The following is a 24326-nucleotide window of genomic DNA, read 5'->3' as shown; positions in this document are numbered from 1 at the left end:
AGGATACAGTTAGAGTTAGGAGTTATGGTTAGTTAGGGGATTAGAGTTAGGAGTTATGGTTAGGGTTAGGGATACAGTTAGAGTTAGGAGTTATGGTTAGGGTTAAGGTTAGGGATACAGTTAGAGTTAGGAGTTATGGTTAGGGGTTAAGGTTAGGGATACAGTTAGAGTTAGGAGTTATGGTTAGGGGTTAAGGTTAGGGATACAGTTAGAGTTAGGAGTTATGGTTAGGGGTTAAGGTTAGGGTTAGGGATAGGGACAGTTAGAGTTAGGAGTTATGGTTAGGGGTTAAGGTTAGGGATACAGTTAGAGTTAGGAGTTATGGTTAGGGTTAAGGTTAGGGGGATACAGTTAGAGTTAGGAGTTATGGTTAGGGGTTAAGGTTAGGGATACAGTTAGAGTTAGGAGTTATGGTTAGGGGTTAAGGTTAGGGTTAGGGATACAGTTAGAGTTAGGAGTTATGGTTAGGGGTTAAGGTTAGGGATACAGTTAGAGTTAGGAGTTATGGTTAGGGTTAAGGTTAGGGTTAGGGATACAGTTAGAGTTAGGAGTTATGGTTAGGGGTTAAGGTTAGGGATACAGTTAGAGTTAGGAGTTATGGTTAGGGGTTAAGGTTAGGGATACAGTTAGAGTTAGGAGTTATGGTTAGGGGTTAAGGTTAGGTTAGGATACAGTTAGAGTTAGGAGTTATGGTTAGGGGTTAAGGTTAGGGTTATACAGTTAGAGTTAGGAGTTATGGTTAGGGGTTAAGGTTAGGGATACAGTTAGAGTTAGGAGTTATGGTTAGGGGTTAAGGTTAGGGATACAGTTAGAGTTAGGAGTTATGGTTAGGGGTTAAGGTTAGGGTTAGGGATACAGTTAGAGTTAGGAGTTATGGTTAGGGGTTAAGGTTAGGGTTAGGGATACAGTTAGAGTTAGGAGTTATGGTTAGGGTTAAGGTTAGGGTTAGGGATACAGTTAGAGTTAGGAGTTATGGTTAGGGGTTAAGGTTAGGTTAGGGATACAGTTAGAGTTAGGAGTTATGGTTAGGGGTTAAGGTTAGGGATACAGTTAGAGTTAGGAGTTATGGTTAGGGTTAAGGTTAGGGATACAGTTAGAGTTAGGAGTTATGGTTAGGGGTTAAGGTTAGGGATACAGTTAGAGTTAGGAGTTATGGTTAGGGTTAAGGGTTTAGGGTTAGGGATACAGTTAGAGTTAGGAGTTATGGTTAGGGTTAAGGTTAGGGTTAGGGATTACAGTTAGAGTTAGGAGTTATGGTTAGGGGTTAAGGTTAGGGTTAGGATACAGTTAGAGTTAGGAGTTATGGTTAGGGTTAAGGTTAGGTTAGGATACAGTTAGAGTTAGGAGTTATGGTTAGGGGTTAAGGTTAGGGTTAGGGATACAGTTAGAGTTAGGAGTTATGGTTAGGGGTTAAGGTTAGGGATACAGTTAGAGTTAGGAGTTATGGTTAGGGGTTAAGGTTAGGGATACAGTTAGAGTTAGGAGTTATGGTTAGGGGTTAAGGTTAGGGATACAGTTAGAGTTAGGAGTTATGGTTAGGGGTTAAGGTTAGGGTTAGATACAGTTAGAGTTAGGAGTTATGGTTAGGGGTTAAGGTTAGGATACAGTTAGAGTTAGGAGTTATGGTTAGGGGTTAGGGTTAGGGATACAGTTAGGTTAGGAGTTATGGTTAGGGGTTAAGGTTAGGATACAGTTAGAGTTAGGAGTTATGGTTAGGGGTTAAGGTTAGGGATACAGTTAGAGTTAGGAGTTATGGTTAGGGGTTAGGGTTAGGGATACAGTTAGAGTTAGGAGTTATGGTTAGGGTTAAGGTTAGGGATACAGTTAGAGTTAGGAGTTATGGTTAGGGTTAAGGTTAGGTTAGGGATACAGTTAGAGTTAGGAGTTATGGTTAGGGGTTAAGGTTAGGGAGGGATACAGTTAGAGTTAGGAGTTATGGTTAGGGGTTAAGGTTAGGGATACAGTTAGAGTTAGGAGTTATGGTTAGGGGTTAAGGTTAGGGTTAGATACAGTTAGAGTTAGGAGTTATGGTTAGGGTTAAGGTTAGGGATACAGTTAGAGTTAGGAGTTATGGTTAGGGGTTAAGGTTAGGGATACAGTTAGAGTTAGGAGTTATGGTTAGGGGTTAAGGTTAGGGATACAGTTAGAGTTAGGAGTTATGGTTAGGGGTTAAGGTTAGGGATACAGTTAGAGTTAGGAGTTATGGTTAGGGGTTAGGTTTAGAGTTAGAGTATGGTTAGTTAGAGTTAGGAGTTATTAGGGATACAGTTAGGGGTTAAGGGGTTAAGGTTAGGGTTAGGGATACAGTTAGAGTTAGGAGTTATGGTTAGGGGTTAAGGTTAGGGTTACAGTTAGAGTTAGGAGTTATGGTTAGGGTTAAGGTTAGGGATACAGTTAGAGTTAGGAGTTATGGTTAGGGGTTAAGGTTAAGGTTAGGGATACAGTTAGAGTTAGGAGTTATGGTTAGGGGTTAAGGTTAGGGATACAGTTAGAGTTAGGAGTTATGGTTAGGGGTTAAGGTTAGGGTTAGGGATACAGTTAGAGTTAGGAGTTATGGTTAGGGTTAAGGTTAGGGGGATACAGTTAGAGTTAGGAGTTATGGTTAGGGATACAGTTAGAGTTAGGAGTTAGGGTTAGGGATACAGTTAGAGTTAGGAGTTATGGTTAGGGGTTAGGGAGTTAGGGATACAGTTAGAGTTAGGAGTTATGGTTAGGGTTAAGGTTAGGGATACAGTTAGAGTTAGGAGTTATGGTTAGGGGTTAAGGTTAGGGATACAGTTAGAGTTAGGAGTTATGGTTAGGGGTTAAGGTTAGGGATACAGTTAGAGGAGTTAGGTTAGAGTTAGGAGTTATGGTTAGGGGTTAAGGTTAGGGTTAGGGATACAGTTAGAGTTAGGAGTTATGGTTAGGGGTTAAGGTTAGGGTTAGGGATACAGTTAGAGTTAGGAGTTATGGTTAGGGGTTAAGGTTAGGGTTAGGATACAGTTAGAGTTAGGAGTTATGGTTAGGGGTTAAGGTTAGGGAGGGATACAGTTAGAGTTAGGAGTTATGGTTAGGGGTTAAGGTTAGGGATACAGTTAGAGTTAGGAGTTATGGTTAGGGGAGTTAAGGTTAGGGATACAGTTAGAGTTAGTTATGGTTAGTTATGGTTAGGGGTTAGGAGTTAGGGATACAGTTAGAGTTAGGAGTTATGGTTAGGGGTTAAGGTTAGGGTTAGGGATACAGTTAGAGTTAGGAGTTATGGTTAGGGGTTAAGGTTAGGGATACAGTTAGAGTTAGGAGTTATGGTTAGGGGTTAAGGTTAGGGATACAGTTAGAGTTAGGAGTTATGGTTAGGGGTTAAGGTTAGGGATACAGTTAGAGTTAGGAGTTATGGTTAGGGGTTAAGGTTAGGGATACAGTTAGAGTTAGGAGTTATGGTTAGGGGTTAAGGTTAGGGATACAGTTAGAGTTAGGAGTTATGGTTAGGGGTTAGGAGTTATGTTAGGGAGGGATACAGTTAGAGTTAGGAGTTATGGTTAGGGTTAAGGTTAGGGATACAGTTAGAGTTAGGAGTTATGGTTAGGGGTTAAGGTTAGGGATACAGTTAGAGTTAGGAGTTATGGTTAGGGGTTAAGGTTAGGGATACAGTTAGAGTTAGGAGTTATGGTTAGGGGTTAAGGTTAGGAGTTAGGTTATGGTTAGGGGTTACAGTTAGAGTTAGGAGTTATGGTTAGGGGTTAAGGTTAGGGATACAGTTAGAGTTAGGAGTTATGGTTAGGGGTTAAGGTTAGGGATACAGTTAGAGTTAGGAGTTATGGTTAGGGGTTAAGGTTAGGGATACAGTTAGAGTTAGGAGTTATGGTTAGGGGTTAAGGTTAGGGATACAGTTAGAGTTAGGAGTTATGGTTAGGGGTTAAGGTTAGGGGATACAGTTAGAGTTAGGAGTTATGGTTAGGGGTTAAGGTTAGGGATACAGTTAGAGTTAGGAGTTATGGTTAGGGGTTAAGGTTAGGGTTATACAGTTAGAGTTAGGAGTTATGGTTAGGGGTTAAGGTTAGGGATACAGTTAGAGTTAGGAGTTATGGTTAGGGTTAAGGTTAGGATACAGTTAGAGTTAGGAGTTATGGTTAGGGGTTAAGGTTAGGGATACAGTTAGAGTTAGGAGTTATGGTTAGGGGTTAAGGTTAGGGATACAGTTAGAGTTAGGAGTTATGGTTAGGGGTTAAGGTTAGGGATACAGTTAGAGTTAGGAGTTATGGTTAGGGGTTAAGGTTAGGGATACAGTTAGAGTTAGGAGTTATGGTTAGGGGTTAGTTAGGGATACAGTTAGAGTTAGGAGTTATGGTTAGGGGTTAAGGTTAGGGATACAGTTAGAGTTAGGAGTTATGGTTAGGGGTTAAGGTTAGGGATACAGTTAGAGTTAGGAGTTATGGTTAGGGGTTAAGGTTAGGGATACAGTTAGAGTTAGGAGTTATGGTTAGGGGTTAAGGTTAGGGATACAGTTAGAGTTAGGAGTTATGGTTAGGGGTTAAGGTTAGGATACAGTTAGAGTTAGGAGTTATGGTTAGGGGTTAAGGTTAGGTTAGGGATACAGTTAGAGTTAGGAGTTATGGTTAGGGGTTAAGGTTAGGGATACAGTTAGAGTTAGGAGTTATGGTTAGGGGTTAAGGTTAGGGATACAGTTAGAGTTAGGAGTTATGGTTAGGGGTTAAGGTTAGGGATACAGTTAGAGTTAGGAGTTATGGTTAGGGGTTAAGGTTAGGGATACAGTTAGAGTTAGGAGTTATGGTTAGGGGTTAAGGTTAGGGATACAGTTAGAGTTAGGAGTTATGGTTAGGGGTTAAGGTTAGGGATACAGTTAGAGTTAGGAGTTATGGTTAGGGTTAAGGTTAGGGATACAGTTAGAGTTAGGAGTTATGGTTAGGGGTTAAGGTTAGGGATACAGTTAGAGTTAGGAGTTATGGTTAGGGGTTAAGGTTAGGGATACAGTTAGAGTTAGGAGTTATGGTTAGGGGTTAAGGTTAGGGATACAGTTAGAGTTAGGAGTTATGGTTAGGGGTTAAGGTTAGGGATACAGTTAGAGTTAGGAGTTATGGTTAGGGGTTAAGGTTAGGGATACAGTTAGAGTTAGGAGTTATACAGTTAGAGTTAGGGGGGTTAAGGTTAGGAGGTTAGGTTAGGGATACAGTTAGAGTTAGGAGTTATGGTTAGGGGTTAAGGTTAGGGATACAGTTAGAGTTAGGAGTTATGGTTAGGGGTTAAGGTTAGGGATACAGTTAGAGTTAGGAGTTATGGTTAGGGGTTAGGTTAGGGATACAGTTAGAGTTAGGTTAGGTTATGGTTAGGGGTTAGAGTTAGGAGTTAGGGATACAGTTAGGTTAGGAGTTAGAGTTAGGAGTTATGGTTAGGGTTAGGGTTAGGTTAGGGATACAGTTAGAGTTAGGAGTTATGGTTAGGGGTTAAGGTTACAGTTAGAGGGAGTTATGGGGGGTTATACAGTTAGAGTTAGGAGTTATGGTTAGGGGTTAAGGTTAGGGATACAGTTAGAGTTAGGAGTTATGGTTAGGGGTTAAGGTTAGGGTTAGGGATACAGTTAGAGTTAGGAGTTATGGTTAGGGGTTAAGGTTAGGGATACAGTTAGAGTTAGGAGTTATGGTTAGGGGTTAAGGTTAGGGATACAGTTAGAGTTAGGAGTTATGGTTAGGGGTTAAGGTTAGGGATACAGTTAGAGTTAGGAGTTATGGTTAGGGGTTAAGGTTAGGGATACAGTTAGAGTTAGGAGTTATGGTTAGGGTTTAAGGTTAGGGATACAGGAGTTAGGAGTTATGGTTAGGGGTTACAGGGATAGAGTTAGGAGTTATGGTTAGGGGTTAGGTTAGGTTAGGGGTTAAGGTTAGGGATACAGTTAGAGTTAGGAGTTATGGTTAGGGTTTAGGGTTAGGTTATGGTTATACAGTTAGAGTTAGGAGTTATGGTTAGGGTTAAGGTTAGGGATACAGTTAGAGTTAGGAGTTATGGTTAGGGGTTAAGGTTAGGGTTAGGGATACAGTTAGGAGTTAGGAGTTATGGTTAGGGTTTAAGGTTAGGGATACAGTTAGAGTTAGGAGTTATGGTTAGGGGTTAGGGATACAGTTAGTTAGGGTTAGGGATACAGTTAGAGTTAGGAGTTATGGTTAGGGGTTAAGGTTAGGGTTAGGGATACAGTTAGAGTTAGGAGTTATGGCTAGGGGTTAAGGTTAGGGATACAGTTAGAGTTAGGAGTTATGGTTAGGGGTTAAGGTTAGGGTTAGGGATACAGTTAGAGTTAGGAGTTATGGTTAGGGGTTAAGGTTAGGGTTAGGGATACAGTTAGAGTTAGGAGTTATGGTTAGGGGTTAAGGTTAGGGATACAGTTAGAGTTAGGAGTTATGGTTAGGGGTTAAGGTTAGGGATACAGTTAGAGTTAGGAGTTATGGTTAGGGGTTAAGGTTAGGGATACAGTTAGAGTTAGGAGTTATGGTTAGGGGTTAAGGTTAGGGATACAGTTAGAGTTAGGAGTTATGGTTAGGGGTTAAGGTTAGGGATACAGTTAGAGTTAGGAGTTATGGTTAGGGGTTAAGGTTAGGGATACAGTTAGAGTTAGGAGTTATGGTTAGGGGTTAAGGTTAGGGATACAGTTAGAGTTAGGAGTTATGGTTAGGGGTTAAGGTTAGGGGTTAAGGTTAGGGATACAGTTAGGAGTTATGGTTAGGGGTTAAGGTTAGGGTTAGGGATACAGTTAGAGTTAGGAGTTATGGTTAGGGGTTAAGGTTAGGGATACAGTTAGAGTTAGGAGTTATGGTTAGGGGTTAAGGTTAGGGATACAGTTAGGAGTTATGGTTAGGGGTTAAGGTTAGGGTTAGGGATACAGTTAGAGTTAGGAGTTATGGTTAGGGGTTAAGGTTAGGGATACAGTTAGAGTTAGGAGTTATGGTTAGGGGTTAAGGTTAGGGATACAGTTAGAGTTAGGAGTTATGGTTAGGGGTTAAGGTTAGGGATACAGTTAGAGTTATGAGTTATGGTTAGGGGTTAAGGTTAGGGATACAGTTAGAGTTAGGAGTTATGGTTAGGGGTTAAGGTTAGGGATACAGTTAGAGTTAGGAGTTATGGTTAGGGGTTAAGGTTAGGGATACAGTTAGAGTTATGAGTTATGGTTAGGGGTTAAGGTTAGGGATACAGTTAGAGTTAGGAGTTATGGTTAGGGGTTAAGGTTAGGGATACAGTTAGAGTTAGGAGTTATGGTTAGGGGTTAAGGTTAGGGATACAGTTAGAGTTATGAGTTATGGTTAGGGGTTAAGGTTAGGGATACAGTTAGAGTTAGGAGTTATGGTTAGGGGTTAAGGTTAGGGATACAGTTAGAGTTAGGAGTTATGGTTAGGGGTTAAGGTTAGGGTTAGATTAAGGATTAGGGTCAGGAAAAATAGGATTTTCAATGGGAATCAATTGTTTGGTCCCCACAAGGATAATAAAACAAATGTGTGTGTGTCATAATTACCCCAATGTCCTAAGCTCCTCCTCCTCTCCATTTAGACACACCTCCAGGGCGTGGTCTGCAGTGTCCAGTTGTCTCATACACTCTGAGCTGTTCTCATGACGATAGTAACCATAGTCACTGTTGGAAAGGAGAGACACGTTTGGCCATTTCAACCACAGACACAGCATATACCTTGTGGCCTCAAAGGCACAATTTGCCTCAAAGGCACAATTAGAGAAAAAAATGCTCTTTTGACTATAAATGAAGTAACAGATTGTGCCTTTAAATGGACAACTCTCAACTTCTGGTTTCCTGTATCTGAATGTATCCCTGACTAGAGGGAGAGAATGAAAACCAGGGTTGAATTCATTAGGATACAACAAAGCATTTTGTTTTTCAACAGACAATGAAAACGAATGGTTCCTAAGTTCAGGTAGTTCTTTTCTGTTTCAGTTTATTTTCTTCTGGTTACTACTGAATTACGACCCAGTAGTGTTACGGTCCTCCAGGACCATAACTGAATAGCCTTGTCAGTTTAGACTGGACCCCTGACAGTGTTTCTTACCATAGGTAGTCCTCTCTGGTGCAGGGGCAGGGGCTTTTCTGCCTGCTCACCACGTAGTCCCGTCCATTCCTGCAGACGGACAGCTTCCTCAGCCGCCTGAAGGTCTCCTTGTAGCCCAAGACACACCCCTCTGTGGCCATGTCCCCGCCCTCTCTGGCATGGGCCAACCACTGAACATAGTCCTGGTTACCACCTATGGGAAACCAACGTTAACCAATAGAGAGAGACTATTGAGACATGCCAATTTTAGTATATATTTATCGATATCAGTACGTTCAATTTGACGACACACTTTGGGTACTCTCACAATAGAAAGCTAGCTACTGTTTCATTCCTTGTGAAATGTCTGTTGTTGGTTAATTGATTATGATCATTGGAGATATTATATTTGACAACAAACAAGTGACTCACAGGGGGAATCTCAATCATCTTTCCTTGATTCCTCGTGACCACTCTCCTTTACCTCCTTCTCAAAAAGCATTGGAGTAGAAGATCCAAGGTTCCTCCCCTCAGACATTCTCCTCCACTGAGTTTTGACAAGGAGACGAGTAGACACAGGACACAAACAATCAAGAAAATGCAATTGAGATTCACCCACACTCTCTAGTGAGGAGACTCTGGAAGTCAATAGTGACCACCACCCACATGGGCTGGTGGTCGTCCTCGGGCCGGTAGCCCCACACGCTGATGTTCATGGTCTTGGTGCCCGGCTCGGATGTCAGGCCAGCGAAGAAGATGGGCTGCTCTGTAAAGTTGTACACCTTCCAACACTGGCCCTCATCTGTGGAGAACCTGGGGTGATGCACAATGACATACGGGGTCGTTTTCAGTAGTGCACAGAGTCACAAAACGCTTTGCAACGGAAAACTAAAACAAGCCTTTCTTATTGGATAAAGTTAAGGTTGTTTTCTTTCGTTAGTGCCTAATGAATACGGCCCTGTATAAACATCTGAATGTGAACGTGCAAGCACACACACACACACACGCATGAAGTACACAGGATTAAAACACACACATACAGAGTTACCGGATAGTGGACTGCTTATAGACACATTCACAACTTCATAGGGAGGGAAGAGTAGATAGACACACACTCCATAGTCAAACACACACACACACACACACACACACACACACACACACACACACACACACACACACACACACACACACACACACACACACACACACACACACACACACACACACACACACACACACACACACACACACACACAGAGAGGATGTCACTTGCATGCCATGGGTGGGGGTGCGAATAAAAAGCATCTTTCTTACACCCAATCCTTCTACATGGCACTGAATGTGTGTGTGTGTGTGCGTGCGTGGGGTGTTCAGTACTTGATGGTATTGATTTGGCCGTCCATGGGGTGGGCCTCCACAGCCACGACGAGCCCCCCAGCGTCCAGGATGCTGTAGTGATGAGGGCCCCTCAGGGAACCCCTCCACTTGTACCCCCCGTCCTCCGACACGTACACGTCAGGCCGTGTTGACGAGATGGAGTCCCCCACACTGCCTGACCGGTCAAAGGGCAGAGGTCATAGAAAGGTCACACACATTCTGGGACAGCTAGAGGCTGGGGGATGTGTCCGAAAACATGTTTCTCCCTACCCCTCCGTTTAGCCCTAACCCTCCAATGTTTTCTGACCTGAAGAGCCTGGATAGAGATAACCAGTGTAGTGGAGAAGCTTTCACCATACTGATCTCACATTACTGATCTGCAAACATTAAATGGTAAGGGAACGAATGGGGACCGGGCATATATAGTGCACTATATATGGGATCAGCTATTTGTAGTGATGACCGAATTATTAGGGGCGGAATAATTTCCTGTGTAGTCCATTCAAGATTCCCTACAGTGCTAAATGTAGTGCACAACATCATGTACACTACGGTAATACAGAAGTATCACAATGCAACAAGTCTTTGATATGTATAATTGACAGTTTGGTTACCGTGGGCGATGACAAGGCCAACGGCAGTGGGGTCAGAGAGAGGCAGCATTGGAGTGATGCCGTTGTAGCGACTGTGCTCACCGTGGATGTGCAAGTTACACTGTCACACACACACACAAGAATCAGTGTTCACAATCATATAATAAGCATCAACATACTCTACTCAACACACTTAATTGTCAGAGGAGGGAATGAAGTTAGTTCTCACATCATTTCTTGAATCCTCACCACACTCAACATTCTGGGGCTTGTTGAGGAGTGTCCACTCTCCCCCTCGGTTAAACGAAATGACTGTACGAATGCGGCCGTCTGTCAAAAACAATACCCAGGAAAAAAACATTTTAGCTTGGATTAGTAATTGTCATATTTTTGCCACTAAAAAATACATGCATTCACACTTCAATGAGCCAGTTGAACCCCATACAAAATACATGCATTTTATATTGGACAAGTTCAGGTATCAATCAAATGTATTTACATGTGTGCTTAAACAGAAACCCGGCCTAAAATCCCAAAGAGCAAACAATGCAGATGTAGAAGCACGGTGGCTCGGAAAAACTCCCTAGAAATGCAGGAACCTAGGAAGAAACCTAGAGAGGAAGCAGGCTCTGAGGGGTGGCCAGTCCTCTTCTGGCTGTGACGGGTGTAGATTATAAGAGTCCCTCCCCGTTTCGGACTGTTAACGTTCCTAAAGAATACGACCCAGATTGTGTTGATGCGTAGTTGCGTACCCTCCTCCAGTATGTTGGTGAGGTACACTCCTCTCATGGAGGTGACGTTGGTGAAGTCGCTCTTCCCTTCCCCACCAAACAGGTGGCGCTCTAGAGACTTAGAGTACAGGATGCCCCGGTCATCTGATGTGTACACCGTCCCAAAGTAGCTTTCCTCTGGAGGATAGAAGACAGTAGAGTATGGTACAATAGAATAGAAAGTCAATGGAACCAGTAGTATAACAGTATGATATAGAAGGAATAGTCATTTATCATCTACTCTATCCCGACCCCATGACACAACACACCCACGGATGGAAGAAATACAGTGTCTTCTGTAGGCTTGGGAACAAACCCAACTGTGCTGACACAGCCCTCTATGAGTCGGCATAGTGATGAGGGGCTGTAAACATCAATAAATGGTGTCAAGAACCCTCCTGACATCAAAGATGTAGAAACAACTTACGTCAGCACTTAGTGGTAAATAGTATGCATATAACCTTCTGGCCTTAAAATCCCTTTATACCATGTGTTGTGTGTGTGTGTGTGTGTGTGTGTGTGTGTGTGTGTGTGTGTGTGTGTGTGTGTGTGTGTGTGTGTGTGTGTGTGTGTGTGTGTGTGTGTGTGTGTGTGTGTGTGTGTGTGTGTGTGTGTGTGTGTGTGTGTGTGTGTGTGTGTGGGTGTGTCTGTGTGTCTGTGTGTCTGTGTGTGTTTGTGTCTGTGTGTGTACCCTGATGCCCAGAGCTGTGTCTGCTGTTATTCTAGCCTATCAATGTGTCTATCTACCTCTAACCTTCCCCCACTCAGATAAAACCCCTCCTTCTTATCTTCTCCATTCAGCTGAATGGCACAAACGCCTCGTCCCTCCACCCATAGACACCTACTGTATGTACTGACACAGAAGACACACATGCACAGCCTGTATGATAGGATTATTTGTCAGCAATACTGAGAACTTGTGAAACCAGTCATTCCTCTTTCTCTCTAAAAAAAACTCAAGCTTTTCCATTGCAGCAAGCAGGGTAGTAGGACTGAGACAGACATATCAGGGTTAGTAGGACAGAGACAGACATATCAGGGTTAGAGTTAGTAGAACTGAGACAGACATATCAGAGTTAGTAGGACTGAGACAGACATATCAGGGTTAGTAGGACAGAGACAGACATATCAGGGTTAGTAGGACTGAGACAAACATATCAGGGTTAGTAGGCCTGAGACAGACATATCAGAGTTAGAGTTAGTAGAACTGAGACAAACATATCACAGTTAGTAGGCCTGAGACAGACATATCAGAGTTAGAGTTAGTAGGACTGAGACAAACATATCAGGGTTAGTAGGCCTGAGACAGACATATCAGGGTTAGAGTTAGTAGAACTGAGACAAACATATCAGGGTTAGTAGGCCTGAGACAGACATATCAGGGTTAGAGTTAGTAGAACTGAGACAAACATATCAGGGTTAGAGTTAGTAGAACTGAGACAGACATATCAGAGTTAGTAGGACTGAGACAAACATATCAGGGTTAGAGTTAGTAGAACTGAGACAAACACATCAGGGTTAGTAGGCCTGAGACAGACATATCAGGGTTAGAGTTAGTAGAACTGAGACAGACATATCAGGGTTAGTAGGCCTGAGACAGACATATCAGGGTTAGAGTTAGTAGAACTGAGACAAACATATCACAGTTAGTAGAACTGAGACAAACATATCAGAGTTAGTAGGACTGAGACAAACATATCAGGGTTAGAGTTAGTAGAACTGAGACAAACATATCACAGATAGTAGAACTGAGACAAACATATCAGAGTTAGTAGGACTGAGACAAACATATCAGGGTTAGAGTTAGTAGAACTGAGACAAACATATCACAGATAGTAGAACTGAGACAAACATATCAGAGTTAGTAGGACTGACACAGACATATCAGGGTTAGTAGGACTGAGACAAACATATCACAGTTAGTAGGACTGAGACAAACATATCAGAGTTAGTAGGACTGAGACAAACATATCAGGGTTAGTAGAACTGAGACAAACATATCAGGGTTAGTAGGACTGAGACAAACATATCACAGTTAGTAGGACTGAGACAAACATATCAGGGTTAGTAGAACTGAGACAAACATATCAGAGTTAGTAGGACTGAGACAAACATATCAGGGTTAGTAGAACTGAGACAAACATATCAGGGTTAGTAGGACTGAGACAAACATATCAGAGTTAGTAGGACTGACACAGACATATCAGGGTTAGTAGGACTGAGACAAACATATCAGAGTTAGTAGGACTGAGACAAACATATCAGAGTTAGTAGGACTGAGACAAACATATCAGGGTTAGTAGGACTGAGACAAACATATCACAGTTAGTAGGACTGAGACAAACATATCAGAGTTAGTAGGACTGAGACAAACATATCAGGGTTAGTAGGACTGAGACAAACATATCACAGTTAGTAGGACTGAGACAAACATATCAGAGTTAGTAGGACTGAGACAAACATATCAGGGTTAGAGTTAGTAGAACTGAGACAAACATATCAGAGTTAGTAGGACTGAGACAAACATATCAGAGTTAGTAGGACTGAGACAAACATATCAGGGTTAGAGTTAGTAGAACTGAGACAAACATATCACAGTTAGTAGGACTGAGACAAACATATCAGGGTTAGAGTTAGTAGAACTGAGACAAACATATCAGAGTTAGTAGGACTGAGACAAACATATCACAGTTAGTAGGACTGAGACAAACATATCAGAGTTAGTAGGACTGAGACAAACATATCACAGTTAGTAGGACTGAGACAAACATATCACAGTTAGTAGGACTGAGACAAACATATCAGAGTTAGTAGGACTGAGACAAACATATCAGAGTTAGTAGGACTGAGACAAACATATCACAGTTAGTAGGACTGAGACAAACATATCACAGTTAGTAGGACTGAGACAAACATATCAGAGTTAGTAGGACTGAGACAAACATATCAGAGTTAGTAGGACTGAGACAAACATATCAGGGTTAGAGTTAGTAGAACTGAGACAAACATATCACAGTTAGTAGGACTGAGACAAACATATCAGGGTTAGAGTTAGTAGAACTGAGACAAACATATCAGAGTTAGTAGGACTGAGACAAACATATCACAGTTAGTAGGACTGAGACAAACATATCAGAGTTAGTAGGACTGAGACAAACATATCAGGGTTAGTAGGACTGAGACAAACATATCACAGTTAGTAGGACTGAGACAAACATATCAGAGTTAGTAGGACTGAGACAAACATATCAGGGTTAGAGTTAGTAGAACTGAGACAAACATATCACAGTTAGTAGGACTGAGACAAACATATCAGGGTTAGAGTTAATAGAACTGAGACAAACATATCACAGTTAGTAGGACTGAGACAAACATATCAGGGTTAGAGTTAGTAGAACTGAGACAAACATATCACAGTTAGTAGGACTGAGACAAACATATCAGGGTTAGAGTTAGTAGAACTGAGACAAACATATCACAGTTAGTAGGACTGAGACAAACATATCAGGGTTAGAGTTAGTAGAACTGAGACAAACATATCACAAACATATCAGTTAGTAGGACTGAGACAAACATATCAGGGTTAGAGTTAGTAGAACTGAGACAAACATATCACAGTTAGTAGGACTGAGACAAACATATCAGGGTTAGAGTTAGTAGAACTGAGACAAACATATCACAGTTAGTAGGACTGAGACAAACATATCACAGTTAGTAGGACTGAGACAAACATATCAGGGTTAGAGTTAGTAGAACTGAGACAAACATATCACAGTTAGTAGGACTGAGACAAACATATCAGGGTTAGAGTTAGTAGAACTGAGACAAACATATCACAGTTAGTAGGACTGAGACAAACATATCAGGGTTAGAGTTAGTAGAACTGAGACAAACATATCACAGTTAGTAGGACTGAGACAAACATATCACAGTTAGTAGGACTGAGACAAACATATCAGGGTTAGAGTTAGTAGAACTGAGACAAACATATCACAGTTAGTAGGACTGAGACAAACATATCAGAGTTAGTAGGACTGAGACAAACATATCAGGGTTAGAGTTAGTAGGACTGACACAGACATATCAGGGTTAGTAGGACTGAGACAAACATATCAGGGTTAGAGTTAGTAGAACTGAGACAAACATATCACAGTTAGTAGGACTGAGACAAACATATCAGGGTTAGAGTTAGTAGAACTGAGACAAACATATCACAGTTAGTAGGACTGAGACAAACATATCAGAGTTAGTAGGACTGAGACAAACATATCAGGGTTAGAGTTAGTAGAACTGAGACAAACATATCACAGTTAGTAGGACTGAGACAAACATATCAGAGTTAGTAGGACTGAGACAAACATATCAGGGTTAGAGTTAGTAGGACTGACACAGACATATCAGGGTTAGTAGAACTGAGACAAACATATCACAGTTAGTAGAACTGAGACAAACATATCAGAGTTAGTAGGACTGAGACAAACATATCAGGGTTAGAGTTAGTAGAACTGAGACAAACATATCACAGTTAGTAGAACTGAGACAAACATATCAGGGTTAGAGTTAGTAGAACTGAGACAAACATATCACAGTTAGTAGAACTGAGACAAACATATCACAGTTAGTAGAACTGAGACAAACATATCAGGGTTAGTAGGACTGAGACAAACATATCACAGTTAGTAGAACTGAGACAAACATATCAGGGTTAGTAGGACTGAGACAAACATATCACAGTTAGTAGGACTGAGACAAACATATCACAGTTAGTAGAACTGAGACAAACATATCAGGGTTAGTAGGACTGAGACAAACATATCACAGTTAGTAGAACTGAGACAAACATATCAGGGTTAGAGTTAGTAGAACTGAGACAAACATATCACAGTTAGTAGAACTGAGACAAACATATCACAGTTAGTAGAACTGAGACAAACATATCAGGGTTAGTAGGACTGAGACAAACATATCAGGGTTAGTAGAACTGAGACAAACATATCACAGTTAGTAGAACTGAGACAAACATATCAGGGTTAGTAGGACTGAGACAAACATATCACAGTTAGTAGAACTGAGACAAACATATCAGAGTTAGTAGGACTGAGACAAACATATCAGGGTTAGTAGGACTGAGACAAACATATCACAGTTAGTAGAACTGAGACAAACATATCAGAGTTAGTAGGACTGAGACAAACATATCAGGGTTAGTAGGACTGAGACAAACATATCAGAGTTAGTAGGACTGAGACAAACATATCAGGGTTAGTAGGACTGAGACAAACATATCAGGGTTAGAGTTAGTAGAACTGAGACAAACATATCACAGTTAGTAGGACTGAGACAAACATATCAGGGTTAGTAGGACTGAGACAAACATATCAGGGTTAGTAGGACTGAGACAAACATATCAGAGTTAGTAGAACTGAGACAAACATATCAGGGTTAGAGTTAGTAGAACTGAGACAAACATATCACAGTTAGTAGGACTGAGACAAACATATCAGGGTTAGAGTTAGTAGAACTGAGACAAACATATCAGAGTTAGTAGGACTGAGACAAACATATCAGGGTTAGTAGGACTGAGACAAACATATCAGAGTTAGTAGAACTGAGACAAACATATCAGAGTTAGTAGGACTGAGACAAACATATCAGGGTTAGTAGGACTGAGACAAACATATCAGAGTTAGTAGAACTGAGACAAACATATCAGGGTTAGAGTTAGTAGAACTGAGACAAACATATCACAGTTAGTAGGACTGAGACAAACATATCAGGGTTAGAGTTAGTAGAACTGAGACAAACATATCACAGTTAGTAGGACTGAGACAAACATATCAGGGTTAGAGTTAGTAGAACTGAGACAAACATATCAGGGTTAGTAGAACTGAGACAAACATATCAGGGTTAGTAGAACTGAGACAAACATATCAGGGTTAGTAGGACTGAGACAAACATATCACAGTTAGTAGAACTGAGACAAACATATCAGAGTTAGTAGGACTGAGACAAACATATCAGGGTTAGAGTTAGTAGAACTGAGACAAACATATCACAGTTAGTAGAACTGAGACAAACATATCAGGGTCAGAGTTAGTAGAACTGAGACAAACATATCACAGATAGTAGAACTGAGACAAACATATCAGAGTTAGTAGGACTGAGACAAACATATCAGGGTTAGAGTTAGTAGAACTGAGACAAACATATCACAGTTAGTAGGACTGAGACAAACATATCAGGGTTAGAGTTAGTAGAACTGAGACAAACATATCAGAGTTAGTAGGACTGAGACAAACATATCAGGGTTAGAGTTAGTAGAACTGAGACAAACATATCACAGTTAGTAGGACTGAGACAAACATATCAGGGTTAGAGTTAGTAGAACTGAGACAAACATATCAGAGTTAGTAGGACTGAGACAAACATATCAGGGTTAGAGTTAGTAGAACTGAGACAAACATATCACAGTTAGTAGGACTGAGACAAACATATCAGGGTTAGAGTTAGTAGAACTGAGACAAACATATCAGAGTTAGTAGGACTGAGACAAACATATCAGGGTTAGAGTTAGTAGAACTGAGACAAACATATCACAGTTAGTAGGACTGAGACAAACATATCAGGGTTAGAGTTAGTAGAACTGAGACAAACATATCAGAGTTAGTAGGACTGAGACAAACATATCAGGGTTAGAGTTAGTAGAACTGAGACAAACATATCACAGTTAGTAGGACTGAGACAAACATATCAGGGTTAGAGTTAGTAGAACTGAGACAAACATATCACAGTTAGTAGGACTGAGACAGACATTTCAGGGTTAGAGTTAGTAGAACTGAGACAGACATATCAGGGTTAGAGTTAGTAGAACTGAGACAGACATATCAGGGTTAGAGTTAGTAGAACTGAGACAGACATATCAGGGTTAGAGTTAGTAGAACTGAGACAGACATATCAGGGTTAGAGTTAGTAGGACTGAGACAGACATATCAGGATTAGAGTTAGTAGGACTGAGACAGACATATCAGGGTTAGAGTTAGTAGAACTGACACAGACATATCAGGGTTAGTAGAACTGACACAGACATATCAGGGTTAGTAGGACTGAGACAGACATATCAGGGTTAGAGTTAGTAGAACTGAGACAGACATATCAGGGTTAGAGTTAGTAGAACTGACACAGACATATCAGGATTAGAGTTAGTAGGACTGAGACAGACATATCAGGGTTAGAATTAGTAGGACTGATACAGACATATCAGGGTTAGTAGAACTGACACAGACATATCAGGGTTAGTAGGACTGAGACAGACATATCAGGGTTAGAGTTAGTAGAACTTACACAGACATATCAGGGTTAGAGTTAGTAGGACTGAGACAGACCTATCAGGGTTAGAGTTAGTAGAACTTACACAGACATATCAGGATTAAAGTTAGTAGGACTGAGACAGACATATCAGGGTTAGTAGAACTGACACAGACATATCAGGGTTAGTAGAACTGACACAGACATATCAGGGTTAGTAGGACTGAGACAGACATATCAGGGTTAGAGTTAGTAGGACTGAGACAGACATATCAGGGTTAGTAGAACTGACACAGACATATCAGGGTTAGTAGAACTGACACAGACATATCAGGGTTAGTAGGACTGAGACAGACATATCAGGATTAGAGTTAGTAGGACTGAGACAGACATATCAGGGTTAGAGTTAGTAGAACTGACACAGACATATCAGGGTTAGTAGAAATGACACAGACATATCAGGGTTAGTAGGACTGAGACAGACATATCAGGGTTAGAGTTAGTAGAACTGAGACAGACATATCAGGGTTAGTAGAACTGAGACAGACATATCAGGGTTAGTAGAACTGAGAAAAAGATATCAGGGTTAGAGTTAGTAGGACTGAGACAGACATATCAGGGTTAGTAGAACTGAGACAGACATATCAGGGTTAGTTGAACTGAGACAAACATATCAGGGTTAGAGTTAGTAGGACTGAGACAGACATATCAGGGTTAGAGTTAGTAGAACTGAGACAGACATATCAGGGTTAGTAGGACTGAGACAGACATATCAGGGTTAGTAGAACTGAGAAAAACATATCAGGGTTAGAGTTAGTAGGACTGACACAGACATATCAGGGTTAGAGTTAGTAGAACTGAGACAGACATATCAGGGTTAGAGTTAGTAGGACTGAGACAGACATATCAGGGTTAGTAGAACTGAGACAAACATATCAGGGTTAGTAGGACTGAGACAGACATATCAGGGTTAGAGTTAGTAGAACTGAGACAGACATATCAGGGTCAGAGTTAGTAGAACTGAGACAGACATATCAGGGTTAGAGTTAGTAGGACTGAGACAGACATATCAGGGTTAGAGTTAGTAGAACTGACACAAACATATCAGGGTTAGAGTTAGTAGAACTGAGACAGACATATCAGGGTTATAGTTAGTAGGACTGAGACAGACATATCAGGGTTAGAGTTAGTAGAACTGACACAGACATATCAGGATTAGAGTTAGTAGAACTGAGACATACATATCAGGGTTATAGTTAATAGGACTGAGACAGACATATCAGGGTTAGTAGGACTGAGACAAACATATCAGGGTTAGAGTTAGTAGAACTGACACAGACATATCAGGGTTAGAGTTAGTAGAACTGACACAGACATATCAGGGTTATAGTTAGTAGAACTGAGACAGACATATCAGGGTTAGAGTTAGTAGAACTGAGACAGACATATCAGGGTTATAGTTAATAGGACTGAGACAGACATATCAGGGTTAGTAGGACTGAGACAGACATATCAGGGTTAGAGTTAGTAGAACTGACACAGACATATCAGGGTTAGAGTTAGTAGAACTGACACAGACATATCAGGATTAGAGTTAGTAGAACTGACACAGACATATCAGGGTTTGAGTTAGTAGAACTGACACAGACATATCAGGGTTAGAGTTAGTCGAACTGAGACAGACATATTAGGGTTAGAGTTAGTAGAACTGAGACAGACATATCAGGGTTATAGTTAGTAGAACTGAGACAGACATATCAGGGTTAGTAGAACTGACACAGACATATCAGGGTTAGTAGAACTGACACAGACATATCAGGGTTAGTAGGACTGAGACAGACATATCAGGGTTAGAGTTAGTAGGACTGAGACAGACATATCAGGGTTAGTAGAACTGACACAGACATATCAGGGTTAGTAGAACTGACACAGACATATCAGGGTTAGTAGGACTGAGACAGACATATCAGGATTAGAGTTAGTAGGACTGAGACAGACATATCAGGGTTAGAGTTAGTAGAACTGACACAGACATATCAGGGTTAGTAGAAATGACACAGACATATCAGGGTTAGTAGGACTGAGACAGACATATCAGGGTTAGAGTTAGTAGAACTGAGACAGACATATCAGGGTTAGTAGAACTGAGACAGACATATCAGGGTTAGTAGAACTGAGAAAAAGATATCAGGGTTAGAGTTAGTAGGACTGAGACAGACATATCAGGGTTAGTAGAACTGAGACAGACATATCAGGGTTAGTTGAACTGAGACAAACATATCAGGGTTAGAGTTAGTAGGACTGAGACAGACATATCAGGGTTAGAGTTAGTAGAACTGAGACAGACATATCAGGGTTAGTAGGACTGAGACAGACATATCAGGGTTAGTAGAACTGAGAAAAACATATCAGGGTTAGAGTTAGTAGGACTGACACAGACATATCAGGGTTAGAGTTAGTAGAACTGAGACAGACATATCAGGGTTAGAGTTAGTAGGACTGAGACAGACATATCAGGGTTAGTAGAACTGAGACAAACATATCAGGGTTAGTAGGACTGAGACAGACATATCAGGGTTAGAGTTAGTAGAACTGAGACAGACATATCAGGGTCAGAGTTAGTAGAACTGAGACAGACATATCAGGGTTAGAGTTAGTAGGACTGAGACAGACATATCAGGGTTAGAGTTAGTAGAACTGACACAAACATATCAGGGTTAGAGTTAGTAGAACTGAGACAGACATATCAGGGTTATAGTTAGTAGGACTGAGACAAACATATCAGGGTTAGAGTTAGTAGGACTGAGACAGACATATCAGGGTTAGAGTTAGTAGAACTGACACAGACATATCAGGATTAGAGTTAGTAGAACTGAGACATACATATCAGGGTTATAGTTAATAGGACTGAGACAGACATATCAGGGTTAGTAGGACTGAGACAAACATATCAGGGTTAGAGTTAGTAGAACTGACACAGACATATCAGGGTTAGAGTTAGTAGAACTGACACAGACATATCAGGGTTATAGTTAGTAGAACTGAGACAGACATATCAGGGTTAGAGTTAGTAGAACTGAGACAGACATATCAGGGTTATAGTTAATAGGACTGAGACAGACATATCAGGGTTAGTAGGACTGAGACAGACATATCAGGGTTAGAGTTAGTAGAACTGACACAGACATATCAGGGTTAGAGTTAGTAGAACTGACACAGACATATCAGGATTAGAGTTAGTAGAACTGACACAGACATATCAGGGTTTGAGTTAGTAGAACTGACACAGACATATCAGGGTTAGAGTTAGTCGAACTGAGACAGACATATTAGGGTTAGAGTTAGTAGAACTGAGACAGACATATCAGGGTTATAGTTAGTAGAACTGAGACATACATATCAGGGTTATAGTTAATAGGACCGAGACAGACATATCAGGGTTAGTAGGACTGAGACAAACATATCAGGGTTAGAGTTAGTAGAACTGAGACAGACATATCAGGGTTAGAGTTAGTAGAACTGAGACAGACATATCAGGGTTATAGTTAGTAGAACTGAGACAGACATATCAGGGTTAGAGTTAGTAGAACTGAGACAGACATATCAGGGTTATAGTTAATAGGACTGAGACAGACATATCAGGGTTAGTAGGACTGAGACAGACATATCAGGGTTAGAGTTAGTAGAACTGACACAGACATATCAGGGTTAGAGTTAGTAGAACTGACACAGACATATCAGGGTTAGAGTTAGTAGAACTGAGACAGACATATCAGGGTTAGTAGGACTGAGACAAACATATCAGGGTTAGAGTTAGTAGAACTGACACAGACATATCAGGGTTAGTAGGCCTGAGACAGACATATCATGGTTAGAGTTAGTAGAACTGAGACAGACATATCAGGGTTAGAGTTAGTAGGACTGAGACAGAGATATAAGGGTTAGAGTTAGTAGAACTGAGACAGACATATCAGGGTTATAGTTAGTAGAACTGAGACAGACATATCAGGGTTATAGTTAATAGGACTGAGACAGACATATCAGGGTTAGTAGGACTGAGACAAACATATCAGGGTTAGAGTTAGTAGAACTGAGACAGACATATCAGGGTTATAGTTAGTAGGACTGAGACAGACATATCAGGGTCAGAGTTAGTAGAACTGAGACAGACATATAAGGGTTAGCAGGCTTAGACAGCCATAGATCTAGATGAGATAGATGTACAATTTCAGACACGATCGGTACTGAGCAAAATACATGAGTAAACTTCAATGTCTAATCTAAAGACGAATCCATGTGGCTCATATGTCCTTTGTCTGTACTTGAGAAGCATGTGTGAGTGTGTGAGTTGGAATGTGTGAAAGAGAGAGAGGGAGAGAAAGTGAGATAGAAACAGAGACTGGACTGTGTGCGTGTGACAGAGTGTGTGTAAGATATGTGTGTTTGAGTGAGTTGCGATGAAGTTCACTCCTTTCCCCTACAGTACCTCCTGGATTGTCCAAATGCATGAAGATCATGTCCTCATCCCCATCCAGAACCGAGTAGAACTGAAAACACACACACACATGTATACAGGTGAGAAAATGAATCATTAAGACATGTGTCTTAATGGTCCCCTCCTGATATGAGCAAAAGTCTTTCAAACCCCTACTTCCTCTTTCAAGAGCTTCTAGACCAGACCCTTGGGGACAGTTACGACATCTTGTAGTTACTTTGTCACAATGTGGTTTTTAATCTGTACTATGTCTTGTCAATTGTTGTGACAGATTCTTTACCGTGTACTTTCACATTCTTAAAATAAAATGGTGATCCTAACTGACCTAAGACAGGGAATTGTTACAATGATTAAATGTCAGGAATTGTGAAAAACTGAATTTAAATATATTTGACTAAACGGTCACGTGGAATTTGACTGCCGTCATTACTCATTACCAGTGTGGCGGTAATACAGTTACCATAACAGCCATAGACAGGGGACAATAGAATGAAGTGAGGGCTGAGGGGACGTAGTGGGGTACAGAGGGACATAATGGACAGACAGACAGACAGACGGACGGACGGACGGACGGACGGACGGACGGACGGACGGACGGACGGACGGACGGACGGACGGACGGACGGACGGACGGACGGACGGACGGACGGACGGACGGACGGACGGACGGACGGACGGACGGACGGACGGACGGACGGACGGACGGACGGACGGACGGACGGACGGACAGACAGACAGACAGACAGACAGACAGACAGACAGACAGACAGACAGACAGACAGACAGACAGACAGACAGACAGACAGACAGACAGACAGACAGACAGACAGACAAGAGCCTGTCCTACCTGCTCAGTGGAGGCGGAGGGGAGCTGGGCTTTGTTGAAGTGGTCCCCTTGGTCTGAGGACACATAGATGACACGTGGGGCTCCCTAGGAGAGAATCAATTAGTCACAACACTGATCTAACCAAGGCTCCTTGGGAGAGAATCACTTAGTCACAATACAGATCTAACCAAGCAAGAACCACAATGTGGTTTAGGACTGTTGACTGACTGGACCAATGAAAGGCAGAGTGAGTGTAAATAACAGAGTGTAAATGATTGTATATGTCAGCTGATATGTTGATACCTGTGTGTGTCTGTGTGTGTGTGCATGTATGTGTACGCTTGCTTGCATGCGTGCGTGCGTGCGTGCGTGTGTGTGTGTGTGCCCTGATGCCCCGATCTGTGTCAGCTGTTATTCTAGTCTATCAATGTGTCTGTCTACCTCAAACCTTCCCCCACTCAGATAAAACCCCTGTGTGTGGTTGTATCAGTGTGTGTGTGTGTTTGGTTGCATCAGTGTGTGTGTCTCACCAGTGTCTCTATGACTGAGGTGAAGAGGAAGCCTCCTACATAGCCGAAGGAGAAGATGCTGTGTGCCACGGTGGTGAACGTCTTCCCCAGGTCTTCTGTCCTCTTTAGGAACAGCTCTCCTCTTCTGTCTGCCTCCACTAACGACACAACACATTACTAGACCAGCGCCCAAACAGAAGAAAATGAACTTGTCACTCATTTTTTGGTTTCAAAATATTTTGCTACGGTGTGTACTAATGAATACGACCGCGCGCTCACCTGTTCCTTTGGGACTGAAGCTGAAGAAGAGAGTGATGCCGGAGCCCCTGGCAAAATAAGGAGAGAGAGAGAGAGAGAGAGAGAGAGAGAGAGAGAGAGAGAGAGAGAGAGAGAGAGAGAGAGAGAGAGAGAGAGAGAGAGAGAGAGAGAG

At 41.6% G+C, this 24326-nt stretch overlaps 1 protein-coding gene across 1 annotated transcript in view; it reads right to left on the bottom strand.

Annotated features, from left to right (window-relative positions):
• The window catches only part of LOC124014166 (sortilin-like), a 42471-nt gene that overhangs the window by 13705 nt on the left and 4440 nt on the right, over positions 1–24326 (bottom strand). Inside the window, exons 7-17 of the mRNA XM_046328921.1 lie at positions 24176–24222; positions 23918–24054; positions 23409–23492; positions 22553–22613; positions 10744–10899; positions 10221–10321; positions 10013–10112; positions 9399–9573; positions 8638–8831; positions 8040–8232; positions 7496–7612 (exon numbers count right to left, since the gene is read on the bottom strand). Coding sequence (XP_046184877.1) covers positions 7496–7612; positions 8040–8232; positions 8638–8831; positions 9399–9573; positions 10013–10112; positions 10221–10321; positions 10744–10899; positions 22553–22613; positions 23409–23492; positions 23918–24054; positions 24176–24222 — 1365 coding nt within the window. The remainder of the gene's footprint in view (positions 1–7495; positions 7613–8039; positions 8233–8637; positions 8832–9398; positions 9574–10012; positions 10113–10220; positions 10322–10743; positions 10900–22552; positions 22614–23408; positions 23493–23917; positions 24055–24175; positions 24223–24326) is intronic.

Source organism: Oncorhynchus gorbuscha, linkage group LG25, assembly GCF_021184085.1.
Source record: "Oncorhynchus gorbuscha isolate QuinsamMale2020 ecotype Even-year linkage group LG25, OgorEven_v1.0, whole genome shotgun sequence".
In the NCBI taxonomy this organism is placed as follows: Eukaryota; Metazoa; Chordata; class Actinopteri; order Salmoniformes; family Salmonidae; genus Oncorhynchus; species Oncorhynchus gorbuscha.
The sequence above is the reverse complement of the archived record's forward strand: the minus strand, read 5'-3'. Positions and strand labels throughout refer to the sequence as shown.